Genomic DNA, 19,286 nt, shown 5'->3' with positions numbered 1-19,286 from the left:
CACTGTTCGAACCCTGCGAGGCAGTGGCCCGGAGCCTGCAAAGCTCCAAAGCAAGTGCCCTTGGTGCACTTGAATGCTAAATGTGCTCAAAGATCGCATAGCCGCGCTCGTGATGATGACATTGTAGAGGAGGTGGTCCACAAGGTTGAAGCATGTGCCTCAGAGATGGACCTGAAAATGCCAGACACCATCATAAGAGTGAGCAGAACCCGGGCCGCTTTAGCCAAACCACGGAACCAGAAGCAGTGGCGCACAACTCAGCAACAGTGATTTGGCGACATGAGTTTTACCAGGCTGTTGACTTGGTGTCAGCGGAGCTGAATAGACGGTTTGATCAAGAGAGTATGACACTAGCAGCGAGCCAGAGAGAGCAGTAATAGTGGCAGCAGGAGGAGGAACTGTTGATTTGGAGCCCCTTCAGCTTCCCAAGGAGCTGGACACAGACCGCCTTAATCTGCAGCTTAAAATGCTTTGCGATGTCACCAGAGAATCTCAATGTAGCACAGTGAGAGATGTAGCATCGTGCCTATCTAAGCTCCATCCTCAAACGAGAACTCTGTTTACTGAGGCTGAAAAGCTCATACAATTGTGTCTGTGTTTGCCTATATCAGTAGCCTCATCCGAGCGATCATTTTCCAACTTGCGCCGATTAAAAACATGGTTAAGGTCCACCATGACACAGAAGAGACTCACACACTTGTCCCTAATGAATGTCCACACAGACATTTTGAACGCTTTGGACATCCATTCCCTCATGAGAGACTTTATATACTCAACTCCTGAGCCTAAGCCACATTTGGAGTAATGTAACGGGCTCCCTGCTCAAGGTAAAGCGTTTGGTTTATTATGAGCTTACGATGAGCAGTTTAACGTCACATAAATTACGCATTAATTTCACACTGATAATTTTGCTGCAAAAATGTATTTGGTTATATTATTGTGTGCTGTGCAAATTCGGCTTTTGAAAAAGTGAAAATGTGCCTATATTTGGATATTTTAGGTAGCGCTTTCAGCCTGTGGACCATTTTAATTATGCATAGGCTGAATTATTCTCATTAGCTGTGTTCTGTGAGTGTGTGTCTAGCACTGACAGAGAGGAAGTTTAAATAATATATATGTGCTGTTAAAAATATAAATATCTGCTTTTGTTGTGAATATGTTCTTGTCCGCTGCCTGTCAGCTGCCTGTGCTAACAACCTTTTGGACATGTTTAACTGTCTTGGCTATTTGTATGTGTCTGGCTGTGTGCAACGGAGTCTGGTTACAAGATAAATATGTTTGGTTCTTATTGATGTGAGTTTACTTTATTATTAGACTATTATTAAGAGGTGTCCACCTGACGCAAAAAAAATGCACCTCCCACTACAGCACCCCCAACTTAAAACCTCTTCCCACGGCCATGCATGTTTGTTTCTTTAATACAAAGATATATTTGAGGGAATCTGCAGAGTTGCGTTCACAATGCATGTTACCCGTGAACTTTTCCATGTAAATAAAGCGAACTAAATTCACAGCACCTCCTGGGATGTCTGAGGTCATTTACATCATACTCGACACTATTCTTGCAAACATCAGACACAGGCACTGTTCTTAAAAATATAATAAAGTGTGTTTGTCTTTGTGTTTAACAGCATTACTTGTCATGTGTTACTCAGAGATGTCTTACAGGTCAACCCGTGCACCTGCATTTGGACGAGGAGCTTGTGAATAAGAAGCTTGGTCGCATTTGGCGGGTTGTGGGTGCTAATTTCACACTCTGGGCTACTCTTTAATATATCTGGGGACTTCCCAGATCCACGGTTTTGCCATTTCCTGATATTGTCCATCATCGTCTGTCAACGAGTGTCACCATCGACATCGGGAGATTTTAAGACATTGTCGATATTCAATTACATCGTCCAAACGCCCAATTAATTAATACAAATTATATATATTTCTTCAATGTAGCTTTTTTGTTTAGTTAATCGTTTCAGAAGAGAAATGTTGAGGAATACTAAAGTGGTGTGGGCATAACTCCAAAAAATAAGAGGTGGAATCAGGTCCCGGGTCACTAAAGACAAATTCAGACTTGTCATTCATGATTTTAGTTCTTATATCTTTCTTAAATACAGTGAACTATAAATTATTGTTTTTAAAATACTCAATTTGTTCATATTGCCTATTTAAAGACCATATCAAACCAAAATAAACAAAGATATACAAAGAATACATAGATATACACCGACCAGCCACAACATTAAAACCACCTGCCTAATATTGTGTAGACGGGCTGGTTTGAGTAATTCTGGGATTTTCACACACAACAGTCTTTAGAATTTACTCAGAATGGCGCCAAAAACAATAAACATCCAGTGAGGTGCAGTTCTTGTTGATGAGAGAGATCAACAGAGAATGGTCAGACTGGTTTGAACTGGTAAAGTCTACAGTATCTCAGGTAACCCCTCTGTATAATTGTGCTGAAGAGTATAATCTCTGAATGCTGTTCTGAGATGCAGGTTGGCACTGTTTTGGGGGCACGAGGGGGACCTACACAATATTAGACAGGTGCTTTTAATGTTGTGGCTGATCGGTGTATATAAGTGTGGAGGACATGAAAACAAGACAAATAGAAAAAGGTTTAGACTGAATCCAAAACTTAAGACTGGATATCCCAGCTTACCTTTGACAACTGCCATGCTCTCTCACCTAAACTTGCTAATAATAACCAGCGGCATAATGGCATTTTTAACTAGAATGACCAAATGCAAGTTTTTGCCACCAATTTCCAAATGCAACTGATAATGACTAAATGATTCACATATATCAAGTTATAAATAGCAAAGATAATGTCTCTTTGTGGTGATGCAGAACAGGTTTACTCTTAAAGCCTTCTCATTACATTTATCATTTTTGTGAGTGAATTGGACATTTTGTAACAAATATTTTCTTGTGCACCCCGAGATAACAGCACCATTTGGGAACTGCTGAAATAGACTGAAATTTTGCTCCCCAGTCCATGAAATGACCGATAATGATTATTTTAAATGAAACCGCTGAGCTGCACAAACGCACAGGTCTGCAGTCAGTTATAAACAGTGTTTGAGATGCAGCAGGTAAACGATGCCAGCGGTTCTTTTGTGAGAAGTCGGCACTAATTATACACATGATTAACTTCTGTATTCAGCTATAGATGAAGCGCAGGTCAGTGAATCTGACACTATCAGCCATTTATTCCTGACGCTACAGCAATGCAGACGTGACTCATGGCAAAAAACATATCAGAACTTCCCCAACTTCCCCACAATGTTTATTACAAACCAAAACTATTACTAAACACATGACCAGAGCAGACATCATAGACAGATGACTATCATCAGTGTTTGATCCTCACAGCTAATGAAAGTCAATGAGTGAATATCATGAATACTAAACGCAACTAATATCCCATTTTCTTACGGTCATTTTAATTGCACATAATTAGACGATGTCGAAATGGAGAAGTATGTGTGTCTGTATCTGGGATTATTAGTAGAAATTGAATTGTAAATCCTGGACAAATACAACAGAACAGGTGGCATTATAGTGAGCCTGTAGTCCTATATTACACTCTATAATATAATTACATTATAATATAGACAGACCGTTCACATTGTCATTTTAGTCCTCCTGCTGTAAAACGTGTTGCGAAACACAGGGTGTGTCCGAACAACACATCAAAACTTTAAAAAAAAAACTTTCTCTCTGCTCAAGCTACACAATGTTGTGTAATGTGAATTTCAGTGTCTTTATATAACTTTTGGTATAATACGACCCCATATAACTCTGTTATTAATGCCTTTATTTATCTGTCTTGGTACATTGGTTATGATTTATTTATATTCATTTAAGATAATTACTCCCTCCATATCTCTTTTGACATTCCTTTTATTATCTGTAGCCTACAAGTCAATCGGACTGGATTAATATAAAATGGGTTATTTTAACAGGGCATAATATTTACCAGCTCGGGAACGCGCCGTCTATAAAAAGCCTGGAAAAACTTCCTCACGAATAAAGGTAATGTCATTGAGGAAAACTCGAGTCTCCTCATCACTCCAAGTGTTCCTCTCTGCTATGTTCAGTGGCGGATTTAAACATGGGCGACTGAGCGTCATGGGCATCACACTCCCCTTCAGAATCAATGCCCCGCTCCCCTTGGTCGACAGCACCGGGGGCGTTCTGGTTCAGAGTCACCGCCCCGCCCCCCTCGGTCGACGTTTTGAATCACTGCCCCGCTCCCCTCTCGACAGCACTGGGGCGTTCTGGTTCAGAGTCACCGCCCCACTCCCCTCGGTTGACGTTTTGAATCACCGCTCCCCTCGGTCGTCAGCACTGGGGACGTTCTCGTTTTGAATCACCGCCCCGCCCCCCTCGGTCGACAGCACTGGGGGCGTGTTGAAGCAGGTGTCGCCCAGGGCACCAAACAACTTAGAACCTCGTTGTGATGTGAACGCTGTCATGTGACACTAAATGTTTTGCGTTAATGCCATTATTCTAAAAAAAAAACCGTTTCCAAACAAGTGACATTTGACCTGCCGACATAGGATTTATGCACTAAAGTTAAACGGAAAATATTATGTTGACACTTGTTAAATATTAGCAATAATTAGCATTTCCATCAGCTTAATTTTGATGCACTAAACTTTTTTGGCAAACAAATCCTTGGATGGAAACACAGTTAATGAGCTTAAAAGAGTTTCAGATTTGACAGCCGTATAATTTTCATTATTCAATCAAGATCAATATCAACACACGAATTAAACAAGTCTTTTCCAAATTACAATGTCATTCTTTCAAGAGTTTGACTTGTCTGATGTGAACAACAGATATAAAATAAAGGCCCAAATATACTTCAAACGAAATTGGACGGACGGACGTGTGTGACGTCATTTAGAACAACATCTGGTCAAAAAGACGGTGTTTCTGTGTTGTTTCGGTGGTTCGTAACCGCTCGCCTGGGCAAACTTTTAGGAAAACTTCTAACCGGCTGCTAAACATCTTCTTACTCCCATTGGTCCACGTCATAGGTAGGTGTGGCCTGAAGCTCCGCCTACTTTGAGGATAATTGCTGTTAATGGCGTTCAGAAATGACACTAACAGTGTAATCGGTGCATGTTATGGCCGCGTATAGCATGTTAATGAATTCATAATGTAAACGAGACAAATTAAACATTTTCTTCTGCATATATATTACTTTAAATCATCACTGAGTGGTTAAAACAGCTTCTTTTACTGACCTCATGTGAATTCTACTCATAGAATGAGGCGTAAAGTCATTGTTTAATTGTTCACAAACAATATACCATTGCTCGGCTGTTTCTAACTTCTTTTTACCCCTGAACGAAGAAGAACTTCTGTCTGTCTTACCTGTCCCCCCTGCAGTGAGCAGTCCACACAGCCCACCTGTATGTTACCGTGTTTGGCTCCAGGGATGATCTGGATCCGCTCAAAGTTACTGCCAAGAATGACAATGTCACAGCCAGAGGCGTACGCCTGTTACAAGACAACAACAACTGCTCAAGTTTGACATATTTTCTCCAATCAAACACTGTGAGCAAATAAAACATGTATATCAGTCATGACATCCCTACACTAGACACACAGAGTAAATCGAGCATGTTGAACAGGAACCCAGAAACACAGCCGAATGCGGTCCATGAACATCTACACAGTATTTCTGGATGCTTTTTTACCGTGAAAGGCTGGTTGTTGATGCGTCCCACAGAGAAGCAGTTGTCTCCGGGGTTCACGGCCCCTGTGAGCACCTGATGGAGGTTCATTGTTTTTGGCACACTTGAGATTCAACTCGAACCCCTGAAACAAAAAACATGGAGAATCAGTGACTGATGGAGAGCAGAAGACAAAACCAATAACTATCATTGAGCTACTGTCAAATCTGCCTTCATTAGATCTAAACTGCTGTATACACACATTTAAAGCATTCGATTACTGAAGAAATGTGTGATTTTTACAGCTTTTCACCATGAAGTACAGATTTAAAAAGAATATACAGTGGACAGAAATCACTTCTAAGACCACGCTCATCTAAACCAGATCCCAGCAAACTACAGTCCTATTTAACACATAATCTTTCACATATACACAATAAACAGTGTATGTATGAGTGTGTGTGTGTGTGTGTGTGTGTATATATATATATATATATACATATATATATTTTACTCTAGTGTGATTAAAGTTTTACAATCATTCTCTGTATTTAAATGTACATATATCATAAACGCATGTCCAATCCTCGTATTTCTCCGATTATCTAACGTGATCCTGTGTGATGTGTCACTCACGTGACGTCTGTCATGACTGAAACTCTGAATCTTTACATCCTTTCAAATGTTTAAACTCTACAATGTGTTATTTGTGATCCGTCAGCATGTTTACCTTTAATATTCAATCATCTGTGTGTTTAATAAACGAAAAGTTTTATGTTTTCTGTCGAAGGTTCCAGTCACAGATCGAGCTGTCGAGCTAACATCATCCTGACAGCTTTAATGATAATATTACAATATCTGAACGACACAATTCCGTACTGTTTAAATGATTAATGACATTAAACGAATGATTCATTCACGACTGATGATTTTAATTTGACACTTTTGGTGTTATTAGCATGTAGCATTAGCATGACCGCAGACGAACATGATAAATGATAAATAATGACTTAATTCACATATGCCTTACCTCAGAAACGGGTTTCATTGATGCTTAAATTCTATTATAATGTGTGTGCCTCTCATTATGAGAGATAATAAACACATACACACACTGTGCTTTAATGATGTTTGTGTGCGGAGACTCTGGTGAGCGGGCCGGAAGTGAAGCGCGCACTGCATTATGGGACATGTAGTTCCTAACCGCTGCACTCTGCACGACGAGTCACATGTTTACTGTCACATTCATGAACAAACACATTCGATTTAATACAAACTCAAAACAGTACTTTACAAAATATGAGTACACAGGGGTGTTTTAAATAACACTTCTAAGCAGATAGTTCTATTAAATAAATAAAATACAATCTAAAAATAAAACTAGATATTTCTGCAGTTTATGTATGATATGAAATATACACATGCACAAGTCAAGATTTACAGTATTTTCATTCAGCTGCGTGTGGATGCAGAAATGACCTGCTCTTACATAAAACAACTGTGAACTTAAACTGTTAGTCAACATGATAAAAACCACAAAACGCACAGTGCTTACATATTAAACATAATACAGCACATCATATGTTGAGTACAGATACACTACCAGACAAAATTTATCACAGGAAATCTTCAGAATTACCCCACTTCCTGTTCCCCAAAAAATGGCGCTTCTCTCTCTTTAGTAGAACACTCTGAAGGAAACTGCTATCACACATCTGTTTGCCTAACTGTACTTTGGAGATGTTGCATTCTGTGCAATGCTGAAGACCTTTTAGACAACTACAAACAGTTATACATGCAAATAATGAGGTTATAAGAACATTTCTCAGTTGTTTCCAAGTCTTCACTGAATCATTGTTAGATATAATGAATTAAAACAGAAGTGATGCTGCTGGTTTCAACTGAGAAGCACAAGATGACGTTTTTATTATTTCATAATCAGATTACAATAATAAAGTAATTGCAATTGTATTAAATTACATTCTAAAATACTCAGTCTACAGTTCATTTTTGATGGATTGCATGATTACATATTACAAAGACAACAGCAGTACATTTATAATAATTAATTGATCACTCTTGTACTAGTGTAACAGTTAAAGGATGGGCAAGGAGGAGGCGGGAACCGGCTGAACAGTCAACGTACATTTTAATGGTAAACTTAAAACCAACATAAACAAACATGCAGCGCGGCCGCATGCGTCTCTCTCTCTCTCAAACTGGCGCCTCCGCTCTCCCGTTGATCAGGTGATTCAGCGCTGGCCACACCCTCCTGCTCATCACACCTAGCAATGCCATTGCTTTTATTGTTGGTCATTCATTTTATTATCATTTGATGTTGATTTTATGCTCATCAATGTTCATAAAGTTGCTTTTGTTTAATGCACTTCAAATGAACTTGATGTCTCAGTGTTTTGAATGATAAACGTTGGTCATTGCTGTTAGATTTAATGCTTATTGTTTGTTCATTCATGTAATGTTTAATGTTAATTTATACATTTGTCATGAGGAACTCTTTTCTCTTTGTACTTTCATGTTAAAATGATACAAGTTTATCCCACTCAAATGAACGTGAAGTCAAATAAAATAGAATTAGGTTGGAAGTAATCCAAAAGTAATCCAAAAGTAACCCAAAAATGTAATCTACTAGATTACATTACTGATTGCGTTTTTTGTCATGTCATTTGTAATCAGAACCTGATTACAATTCACAAGTAATCTGCCCAGCACTGCCCCCCCACACACACACACACACACACATGCATGGGGAAAACATTTCATTGCTTATTTTCGCTTATTTTGGTTAAAGCAAGTCCCTTATTTTGCTTGTTTCTCTTGTAAGATCTGGCAACACCCTTAGCACAGAGTCACCAGAACAAACAAATACAGTTTCGGCTCAGAACAAACCGAAATGATTTCATTTTTAGTCCCTGATAATGAATGAGCAGGTGTCCAAACATTTGACTGCTAGAGTAGCTCCAGTCTATGAGTTTATAAACATGTATAATGGTAAAGTGTTAGTTAACACATCTTAACAACACAAGATCATTTACGCAACCTGAAGCTGACGTGTCAGTGAGATTGTGCTGAGTTTGTGTCATGTGATCTCACTTTAGCAATAAGGGAATCAGACCTGCTTTTATTTGTGCTATGAGAGGTGTTTTACTGCCGTTTCACATTCCCATGAGGAGTCACCATATTCACACCGCCTCATAACGGCACATCGTCTCACTATTAAACTGCTTTCAAGTGTGCTTCAGATAAAGTGTTTAACTATGAACCCTAACCCGCATTTAATGACACATGCTCATGAGTATAAACTGCACCTGATGGAGAAATAAAATAAGGAACAGTGAACTGAAGTTTTATTTCTCACAGGCTGTTGTCGCTTTTACCAGCTTTTGTCTTTTCTTGTTTCAGTAACTGAAAGCGCACAGATGACAGAGAGAATATGACATCTCAAATGTTTTAAAACTCTTCATACAGACGGACTCCAGACCATAATACAGACCTGTTGAGCACTCGTTAAAAACGCTTCATCACGTGCTTTTACTCGCCTTCGGCGTGCTCACAAGGGGTCTAAAGAGAAATCATATTCATAAAGGCATAATCTACAATCAGTGCTCGGTAGTAATGGATTACATGTAATCTGGATTACATATTTGGATTACAAAAATGAAGTACTTTAGATTACATTTTAAAATACTGGTAATTAGATTACAGTTACTATTTTATGGATTACTTGATTACATATGAATTAAGCAAAGTATAGTAAAGTATAATAACAAAGTAGAATTGTAAGTAGAGTAAAAGTTTAAAGTTTTAGTTTCGTAAATTGCTCAAAAATGTACATGAATGCGCTTTTGCGACAACTTTTGTGACATTGATTGACAGACATAACTGGTCTGATGTGCTATCACACATGGATGGCATTTGTAATGCCAAAATTGCCAGAGTAAGGACGATTTAAGTGCCTTTTTTATTTCACTCAGAAACAGACAACTAGAGAGAAAACAACGAAAATCATATAAATGCTCATATTCTGATCCATTGTCAAAATGGTTCTTATCTCAAATGCATGTGACATCAAACCAACAAGGGTCAAATTAGGTCAGAAGTAATCTTAAAGTAATCCAAAGTAAATCAGACTACCTCAAAAATGTAATCCAAGATATTACATTACTAACTTCAGTTTTAGTCATGTAATTTGTAATCAGCACAAGATTACAAATCAGAAGTAATCTCCCCAGCACTGTCTACAATCACGTTGTGGCGAGGAGGAGGGCGGGGCCGCCCCGTGATGATGCACGCCCGGCCCCTAATAAGGAAATCAAGCCGACGAGAAGGATAAAGGTGGTCAGAGGCGGCAGTTCGGGAGAGAGAGAGCTACAGGCAGCTGCCCTGTATGTGTTTATGTTTGTGTCTTTTGTTTAATTAAATATTACTTTGATGCTTCGTTCGGTTCTCGCCTCCTCCTTTCCCTTTTACCCCGTTACACTGGTGTCGGAGCCCGGGAAGGAGGAGGGATGTGGCGTGGTAGAGTTCTCGCTGCTACCATCCATACAGAGCAACTGCCGCGACCATCCAGTGGGGGACGGACAGCGGAGGAACGACCGCCAACCGCGAGGGGGAGTAGGGGCTCCTTATCGACCGCATGCTTCGACGATATTTAATCATATAGAGGAACATAAATCACTCCTAAACGCCTTCATTGTGACTGATGATGTCATGTGATGTCACATTACTGTCAAAGCAGATGTGTACAGGACGATGAGTTCCTCTTCAGACCTCTGGTCACCTTCTGTCCTCATTAATAATTCATATCGTGTGACATTGTGCATGTCAGGTGATATTCAATATTTAAAGAGTGCGTGTAGTTACTGTATGACTTCGACAGACTGAAAGAATGAAGGCCACACACAGCTCAGTGAAGGGGGGAACACTTAAATGAGATCGACAGACTTTACATGAATAATACACACACTGACATGTCAATGACAATGAGATGCTTTAGAGATGTTTTCACTCTGACAGATGCTGTAAATGTTCATCTGAAGTAGGTCATGGACCCATTAAAGATGCAGCTTTCTCCCAGCTGAATATCATTTAGCATCACAGGATTGCTCCCGTACACAACAGCAGAAGTATGAGAGATGTGTTTAGACATTATTGTGATCGAGCTGGAGACCTGAGCTCTGACGTCCATCTCAAGTTAAAGCACTTTAATTCTTCATGGATTATTTGAGCTGTACGGTTGTTTTAATCATCCTTTTTATGGTAGTTTTAATGTGTACGGCGTCACACTAGCCTAGTTTCCATCCACTTTTCGTGCGGTTTGTTGTCGACAAAGTGAAAATGCAGAAAAATAAATGTGCAACATTTTCCGCCTTCTGCCGGTTTCCATTCAAACAGGCTTTTATGGATAATAATGGTGTGTGTGATGACATCATGCCTAAAAACACACTTTGTCGTGTCAGTTTTGGTTTAGCGCAACAGAAATCTGTTTCATTCAGAAGTGTGTGTTTATCACTAATTCACCTCACAGATGTCACTGATGTTTCTCCTCTGAGATTATTGAGACAATAGAAATTATTCAGTTTACTGTCATTATAATTAACAAATAAAAGCATCAGAAGAGGAGGAATTGCAAAAGTGAGCAGGTGCTCTTCTGACGGGACTGTAATATCGGTCCTGATGTTGCACCCATCACAGGTTGCCATCGGTTCACGACCGAGAGCCAATCATCACCATCACAGCTGCATCATGTCCCGCAACTTTTAACCCCCAACTGAACTTGATCATCATCTCAAATTAATTTAATGTTGTCATTTATATTTTCTGAAGCAGTAAATGTGATCTGAGGTAAAGAGGGTTCGATTTAAAGTATTTAAGCGTTTTAAAATGTTCAAAAGCTGTTTTCTGAAAGTGACTCATTGGACAAATAGTTCAGATAGTTTATAATCTTGAGAAAAGTCTAGAACATTCTGAGAGTCATTCAGACGACTTTATTCATCTCCAGAACAGAGTACGGATCATTTAACACTGTGTACAGAAAAGGCATATTTAGGTGTAAAATTATATTTTATTTAATTTGGTAATTCATTTTATTTTATACAGGGGATTTTGGTGACATTTATTCAAAAGTATAAACAATAATTTAATAGAATTGTGCTGCAAGTGTTCCAAAAAAATAAATAAAAGAAAGTACTGAAGCTTTTCTCAAGTGTTTTGCATTTATTCTTAATTTAAATCATCATCTTTGTGCACAGAAATGATGTGTTTTGTATTGTGGATAATTCTGTGATCTATTATTGTGAATGGTGTGTAAAAGCAACTTTAATAAATAAACAGATGATTACTGCGATTGTATTAATCACAAACAGTGTTCAATCATTTGTTCTCCTTGTACTTGTTGATGACCGGTGCATGATACGAGAGATTTGTGTTGCACTCCTGTTAGTGTCCCGTTTGCAGATCGGCTCTATATGCCGTAAAGATCAACCCATAATCACGTACCATAAATTATCTTTCAATACTGTCGTCATGGTAACACAGGCTAACGATTGGCGCAAACTCTGTCATGTGACACTACATTTTTGCGCTAATACCAGTTTTAACGACAAAAGTGTTTCCAAACAAGTTTTTCATGACATTTGATGTTTCAACACAGAGTTTATGTGCTTGAGTTGAACGGAAAAATATGATGTCGACATTTGTGACATTTTAGCTCTAATGTGCGTTTCCATCAGATTTATTTTAATGCACTAAAACTTTTTCTGCAAAAAATCCTTGGATGGAAACGTAGTTAATGTCATTGCAAAGAGTTGTATAATTGTCTCTCTATCTTCACACAGATGTGGTTAATAAGTGATTTAATGACAGTAAAATCATGTTAACACACATATTGTTTATGTCTTGTGTCTATACTTGTGAAACAGTATTTTAATGTTTACAGATTAAACCCCAGTGACTTGCATTGTAAGCATAGGTATAATTTTAGGTAGGGATGAGATGTCTCTATCAACTTTCAGAAAATCAGAATGTCCTGAAAAACATTTGTGCAATTTTACCACACAGAAAATACTTTAACCTTATACTTTGTTTACCTTTAACTATTAAAGGTGCTTAGTATAATTATTAATAATTGTAATTATGTAAAAATGTGTAAATAATTGTCCTACCTCTTTGGAAGCAGCACATAAACGGTGATGTCACATCGCAGGTGGTTTGGAGAAGTCAAAAATGTTGTGAGTTTTGCACGGAGCCGTTGGAGGATTCTGCTTTTTCAGCTGGTAAGTGCCCTCTTGAGGAAGACACCTTAAAATCTGAGCGCTTAAGATGCCAGTGTAACTCCCAATAAATAATACATTTTTACATTAGAGAATAACATCGGGATATATTGAAAAAAAAATGTTGCCAATAAAATAATGCATTGGTGATAAAAAAGTCATTAATTGCGTGCTAAGCCTAAAGCATACTTTTCCAGATAAAATGCAAATAAATAATCAATATGAGAAAAGATTATGTGGGATCGAGGGGAGCTGGACAACAGGACGTTTGGGGACATGTCAGTGTTCCATTCTCCCCAAAATCTGTTCATTTTGTGATGTCATTTTGCACATGTAGACGATTGATTTACCCTTACGTTTGTTTGGATTTCATGTGTTTAATGCTGAATAATTCATTCTACAGAAGGTCACTTCACGTCTCTTGGAAATCATTTTCTCGAGGTAAATCTTGAAAAAGAAAACATTTGATTTTTACCCATTAATCGGAGGATTATTGCATCCGATATCGCTGCATATTATTCAAGTTTATGCCATATCATATCTCTCCTCATAACCGTGAAGCCCCAGTGGGCAGATTTATAATGAGTTTATTCTTTAGAAATTCTTAAAAGGCTAATATTTAATATGGTCGGGCAAAGAAATAAGAAATTAGTTTAAGAAATTAGACTTGTTAAATTACCAAACTAACTTTCTCACATTTTCTTTTTATCCCCTTTTCTCCCAATGTGGAATGCCCAATTCACACTACTTCTAGGTCCTCATAGTGGTGCGGTTACTCGCCTCAATCCGGGTGGTGGAGGACGAGTCTCAGTTTCCTCCGTGTCTGAGACCGTCAATCCGCACATCTTATCATGTGACTCGTTGTGCATGACACCGCGGAGACTCACAGCATGTGGAGGCTCATGCTACTCTCCACGATCCACACACAACTCACCACATGCCCCATTGAGAGAACCACTAATCACCACCACGAGGAGGTTACCCCATGTGACTCTACCCTCCCTAGCAACCGGGCCAATTTGGTTACCCCATGTGACTCTACCCTCCCTAGCAACCGGGCCAATTTGGTTACCCCATGTGACTCTACCCTCCCTAGCATCCGGGCCAATTTGGTTACCCCATGTGACTCTACCCTCCCTAGCAACCGGCCCAGTTTGGTTACCCCATGTGACTCTACCCTCCCTAGCAACCGACCCAATTTCGTTACCACATGTGACTCTACCCTCCCTAGCAACTGGACCAATTTGGTTACCCCATGTGACTCTACCCTCCCTAGCAACCGGCCCAATTTCGTTACCACATGTGACTCTACCCTCCCTAGCAACTGGACCAATTTGGTTACCCCACGTGACTCTACCCTCCCTAGTAACCGGCCCAATTTGGATACCCCATGTGACTCTACCCTCCCTAGCAACCGGACCAATTTGGATACCCCATGTGACTCTACCCTCCCTAGCAACTGGCCCAATTTCGTTACCACATGTGACTCTACCCTCCCTAGCAACCGGACCAATTTGGATACCCCATGTGACTCTACCCTCCCTAGCAACCGGACCAATTTGGTTACCCCATGTGACTCTACCCTCCCTAGCAACCGGCCCAATTTCGTTACCACATGTGACTCTACCCTCCCTAGAAACCGGGACAATTTGGTTACCCCATGTGACTCTACCCTCCCTAGCAACCGGACCAATTTGGTTACCCCATGTGACTCTACCCTCCCTAGCAACCAGCCCAATTTGGTTACAACATGTGACTCTACCCTCCCTAGCAACCGGCCCAATTTGGTTACCCCATGTGACTCTACCCTCACTAGTAACCGGCCCAATTTGGATACCCCATGTGACTCTACCCTCCCTAGCAACCGGACCAATTTGGATACCCCATGTGACTCTACCCTCCCTAGCAACCGGCCCAATTTCATTACCACATGTGACTCTACCCTCCCTAGCAACCGGACCAATTTGGATACCCCATGTGACTCTACCCTCCCTAGCAACTGGACCAATTTGGTTACCCCATGTGACTCTACCCTCCCTAGCAACCGGCCCAATTTCGTTACCACATGTGACTCTACCCTCCCTAGAAACCGGGACAATTTGGTTACCCCATGTGACTCTACCCTCCCTAGCAACCGACCCAATTTGGATACCCCATGTGACTCTACCCTCCCTAGCAACCAGCCCAATTTGGTTACCACATGTGACTCTACCTTCCCTAGCAACCGGCCCAATTTGGTTACCCCATGTGACTCTACCCTCACTAGCAACCGACCCAATTTGGATACCCCATGTGACTCTACCCTCCCTAGCAACTGGGCCAATTTGGTTACCCCATGTGACTGTACCCTCCCTAGCAACTGGGCCAATTTGGTTACCACATGTGACTCTACCCTCCCTAGCAACCTAGGGCTCAAGCACATAACTGGTAATCAGGAGGTTGCTGGTTTGATCCCCACAGTCACCACCATTGTGTCCTTGAGTAAGACACTTAACTCCAGGTTGCTCCGGGGGGATTGTCCCTGTAATAAGTGCTCTGTATAATACATTGGTACTCAGAAGGTCGCTGGTTCGATCCCCACAGTCACCACCATTGTGTCCTTGAGTAAGACACTTAACTCCAGGTTGCTCCGGGGGGATTGTCCATGTAATAAGTGCACTGTAAGTCTCTTTGGATAAAAGGTTAAAGGGTTAAATATAAATATATTTGTCATGTGATGAAGTCTCATTTGTTGGTTTGAAATGTCAATAACAATCACAATACATTGCAGAAGCTGAAAGTGCCAACAATGCCCACAACTGTGTTTCCTTTACAAGTGTTTCACCTGATCAGAAATAATGACAACAACACATCCTCCTGCTACTACACAGAAATGATCCTAAATAAGCGTGTGGTTGGGGTGTTAGTAACAGTACACCAGAGGGCAGTATTGAAGCACTGAAGATACACTGCGGCTCAAATCATCTCAGCAGATGTGACCAGACTTTAACTCGACTGTCTCTGAAGCATTTCACACTTGAGCAATGAGATTGTCCTGCTGAAACATGAGCTTCTCTTGAAGTGTGTTTGAGATGTTATTGTATGACGGCAGTCGGGCGTAATTACAGGACAGCAGGACCGGCGCTCTGAACGAGGCCAGCTCTCTGATGTCTGATGGAAAGAGCAGAGAATCATTTCCACTGAGCTCCACCACAAAATCTCTGTATAATTCAAACCACAATGCTCCGTAATGACACGTAAATCAGCTTCAGAGGAGAACACAGCAGCGCTAGCATTGAGAAGAGAAGGCGTAGGCCATCTGCAGATCTGTGAGAGATCTCTCTGTGTTGTGTTCAAGCTCAGATCTCAGTATGATGCTGGCGGAGCACCAGATCACAGTGTGTCTTCAGAGAAATACTCGTGTTCTCTCTCTGAATTCTCCATCACATCTCCAGAAGAACGGGGCATCTTCAGAAGGTGAGCGAGTCTGTGAGAACAATGGCAGGAAAGAGAGGGAGTATGCGGATATCCCATCGCATTAACTGCGCCCTCTTCCTGAAGGGCTTCCAGCATCATCCCGGGGAGGTCACGAGGGCACTTCCTCCTGGCGTGATCATCTCTCCATCACCTGTGAGCATGTGTGACCGTCAGCGCTTCTGAAGAGACTCAGTTACAGTAAATACTCATTAATCGCTCTCATAACGTGGAGAAGAAAAGCTCTTTGTGCCTGAACGCTCACGTATCTGTATGTAGTTCCTCGAGACATGTCTTTACACTTGATGTTTGATTATCTATGGGGTCAATCCGTAAACATGTTTCAAAAGTATAGACACGAGAACAACATGTGTGTTAACATGATTTTACTGTAATGTGTTAGTATTGTGTAATCGTGTGTTTACAGAGAGCATGACCTGTTATCAGTGTATGAGATCTGAGACACGATTGGACCTGCATCTTCACAGGCCGATGAGAACGCTCGATCTCAGACATCTGATGAGTAAATAAGGTCTGATGTTAATTCAGTTCCACTCTTCATGCAGAATTCTTCAAATGACTTGATGGTCTTCGAGCAAAACACACTGACTGTCTTTCTAGCAGCAGGAAACGATGAATAAGACATGCATGCTCTGAATAGTCAGATAATGTGGGTCTGCACACATACACACACACACACACACACACACAGACTCACACTCTCACACACACACACACACACACACACACACACACACACACACACACACACACACACACTCACACACACACGCATGCACGGCCAGTAAGTAACTGTGATGCGCGGGCTGAAAGATTGATGAGCACTATGGTGTGCCGGCAGCACCGGTGTGATTATTTATTCAGCAGAGCTGTGAGTGCTTGTCACTTTACCAGCAGGTTTACCTACACATCTAACCTTTCAGACTCCACACGCATCTCTCACAATGTTTCTGGAGCTTCAGTGTCTCATCAGGTCTCATAATTTCACCAGAGACACGCTGAGGACGGGGCAATGCTCCCTAAAGATGCCCTGAACTCTGGCTGCTTCAACCGTCACTGTCTGTTACTGCCACAGACTCAGAAGAGTTTCACTTAATCATGGCTTGACGGAGCTCTGCTCATATACACCCTTCTGGAGGTCATGCACAAGAGCTTCAAACTCCTACAGTCTCTTCTGCATACCTGCAGGGGTCCACTATATTTAGGTAAAAATGGGCCAATAAAAATAAAAGTATCTCAATGTTACTGTTCAACACACTCAAATTGATTTTGAAAAGCTGCAGTACGGTTACGTGTGCAGTCAGGGCGGTAGCAAGGTATTGTGGGGCCATTTCATTTTATAATATCACTTTAAGAGCAACTATGTGACTGTAGAACGACAGTGACACACTCATGCACACACACACACACACACACACACACACACACACACACACACACACACACACACACACACACACATATATATACACACACACACACACACATATATATACACACACACACACACACACACACAAAATAGAAAAGAACAGAATGGAATATAACAGAATAGAATAGGACAGAACAGAATAGAACAGAACAAAATAGAATAGAATAGAATAGAATAGAACAGAATAGAACAGAATAGAACAAAATAGACAGAACAGAATGGAATGGAATATAACAGAATAGAATAGGACAGAATAGAATAGAATAGAATAGAATAGAATAGAATAGAACAAAATAGAATAGAATAGAATAGAACAGAATAGAACAAAATAGACAGAACAGAATGGAATATAACAGAATGGAATAGAACAGAATAGAATAGAACAGAACAAAATAGAGTAGAACAGAACAGAATATAACAGAATATAACAGAACAAAATAGAATAGAATAGAATAGAACACAATAGAACAGAACCGAAAAGAATAGACAGAACAGAATGGAATATAACAGAATAGAATAGAACAAAATAGAATATAACAGAACAAAATAGAATAGAATAGAACAAAATGGAATAGACCAGAATAGAATAGAACAGAACAAAATAGAATAGAATAGAACAGAATAGAACAGAACCGAACAGAATAGACAGAACAGAATGGAATATAACAGAATAGAATATAACAGAATAGAATAGAACAGAATAGAATATAACAGAATAGAACAAAATGGAATAGACCAGAATAGAATAGAACAGAACAAAATAGAATAGAATAGAACAGAACCGAACAGAATAGACAGAACAGAATGGAATATAACAGAAAAGAATAGAACAGAATAGAATATAACAGAATGGAATAGAACAGAATAGAATATAACAGAACAAAATAGAATAGAATAGAACAAAATGGAATAGACCAGAATAGAATAGAACAGAACAAAATAGAATAGAATAGAACAGAATAGAACAGAACCGAACAGAATAGACAGAACAGAATGGAATAGAACAGAATAGAATAGGTCAGAATAGAGTAGAACAGAACAGAATAGAATAGAAAAGAATAGAATAGGTCAGAATAGAATAGAACAGAATAGAATAGAACAGAATGGAATAGAACAGAACAAAATAGAATAGAATAGAATAGAACAGAACCGAACAGAATAGACAGAACAGAATGGAATAGAACAGAATAGAATAGGTCAGAATAGAGTAGAATAGAATAGAATAGAATAGAATAAAACAGAACAAAATAGAATAGAATAGAATAGAACAGAACTGAACATAATAGACAGAACAGAATGGAATAGAACAGAATAGAATAGGTCAAAATAGAGTACAACTGAACAGAACAGAATAGAAAAGAATAGAATAGGTCAGAATAGAATAGAACAGAATAGAATAGAACA

The 19,286-nt window shown here is 39.9% G+C and overlaps 1 protein-coding gene across 1 annotated transcript in view; it reads right to left on the bottom strand.

Annotated features, from left to right (window-relative positions):
* LOC127620733 (dmX-like protein 1) overlaps window positions 1-6,858 on the bottom strand; it is a 51,174-nt gene extending 44,316 nt beyond the window's left edge. Inside the window, 3 exon segments of the mRNA XM_052093936.1 lie at window positions 5,386-5,511; window positions 5,712-5,832; window positions 6,718-6,858. Coding sequence (XP_051949896.1) covers window positions 5,386-5,511; window positions 5,712-5,798 — 213 coding nt within the window. The 5' untranslated portion in view covers window positions 5,799-5,832; window positions 6,718-6,858.
* Between the last annotated feature and the right edge of the window lie 12,428 nt (window positions 6,859-19,286).

Source organism: Xyrauchen texanus, chromosome 27, assembly GCF_025860055.1.
Source record: "Xyrauchen texanus isolate HMW12.3.18 chromosome 27, RBS_HiC_50CHRs, whole genome shotgun sequence".
In the NCBI taxonomy this organism is placed as follows: domain Eukaryota; kingdom Metazoa; phylum Chordata; class Actinopteri; order Cypriniformes; family Catostomidae; genus Xyrauchen; species Xyrauchen texanus.
Note: the sequence above shows the minus strand (reverse complement) of the source record. Positions and strands in the feature narration are given on the sequence as shown.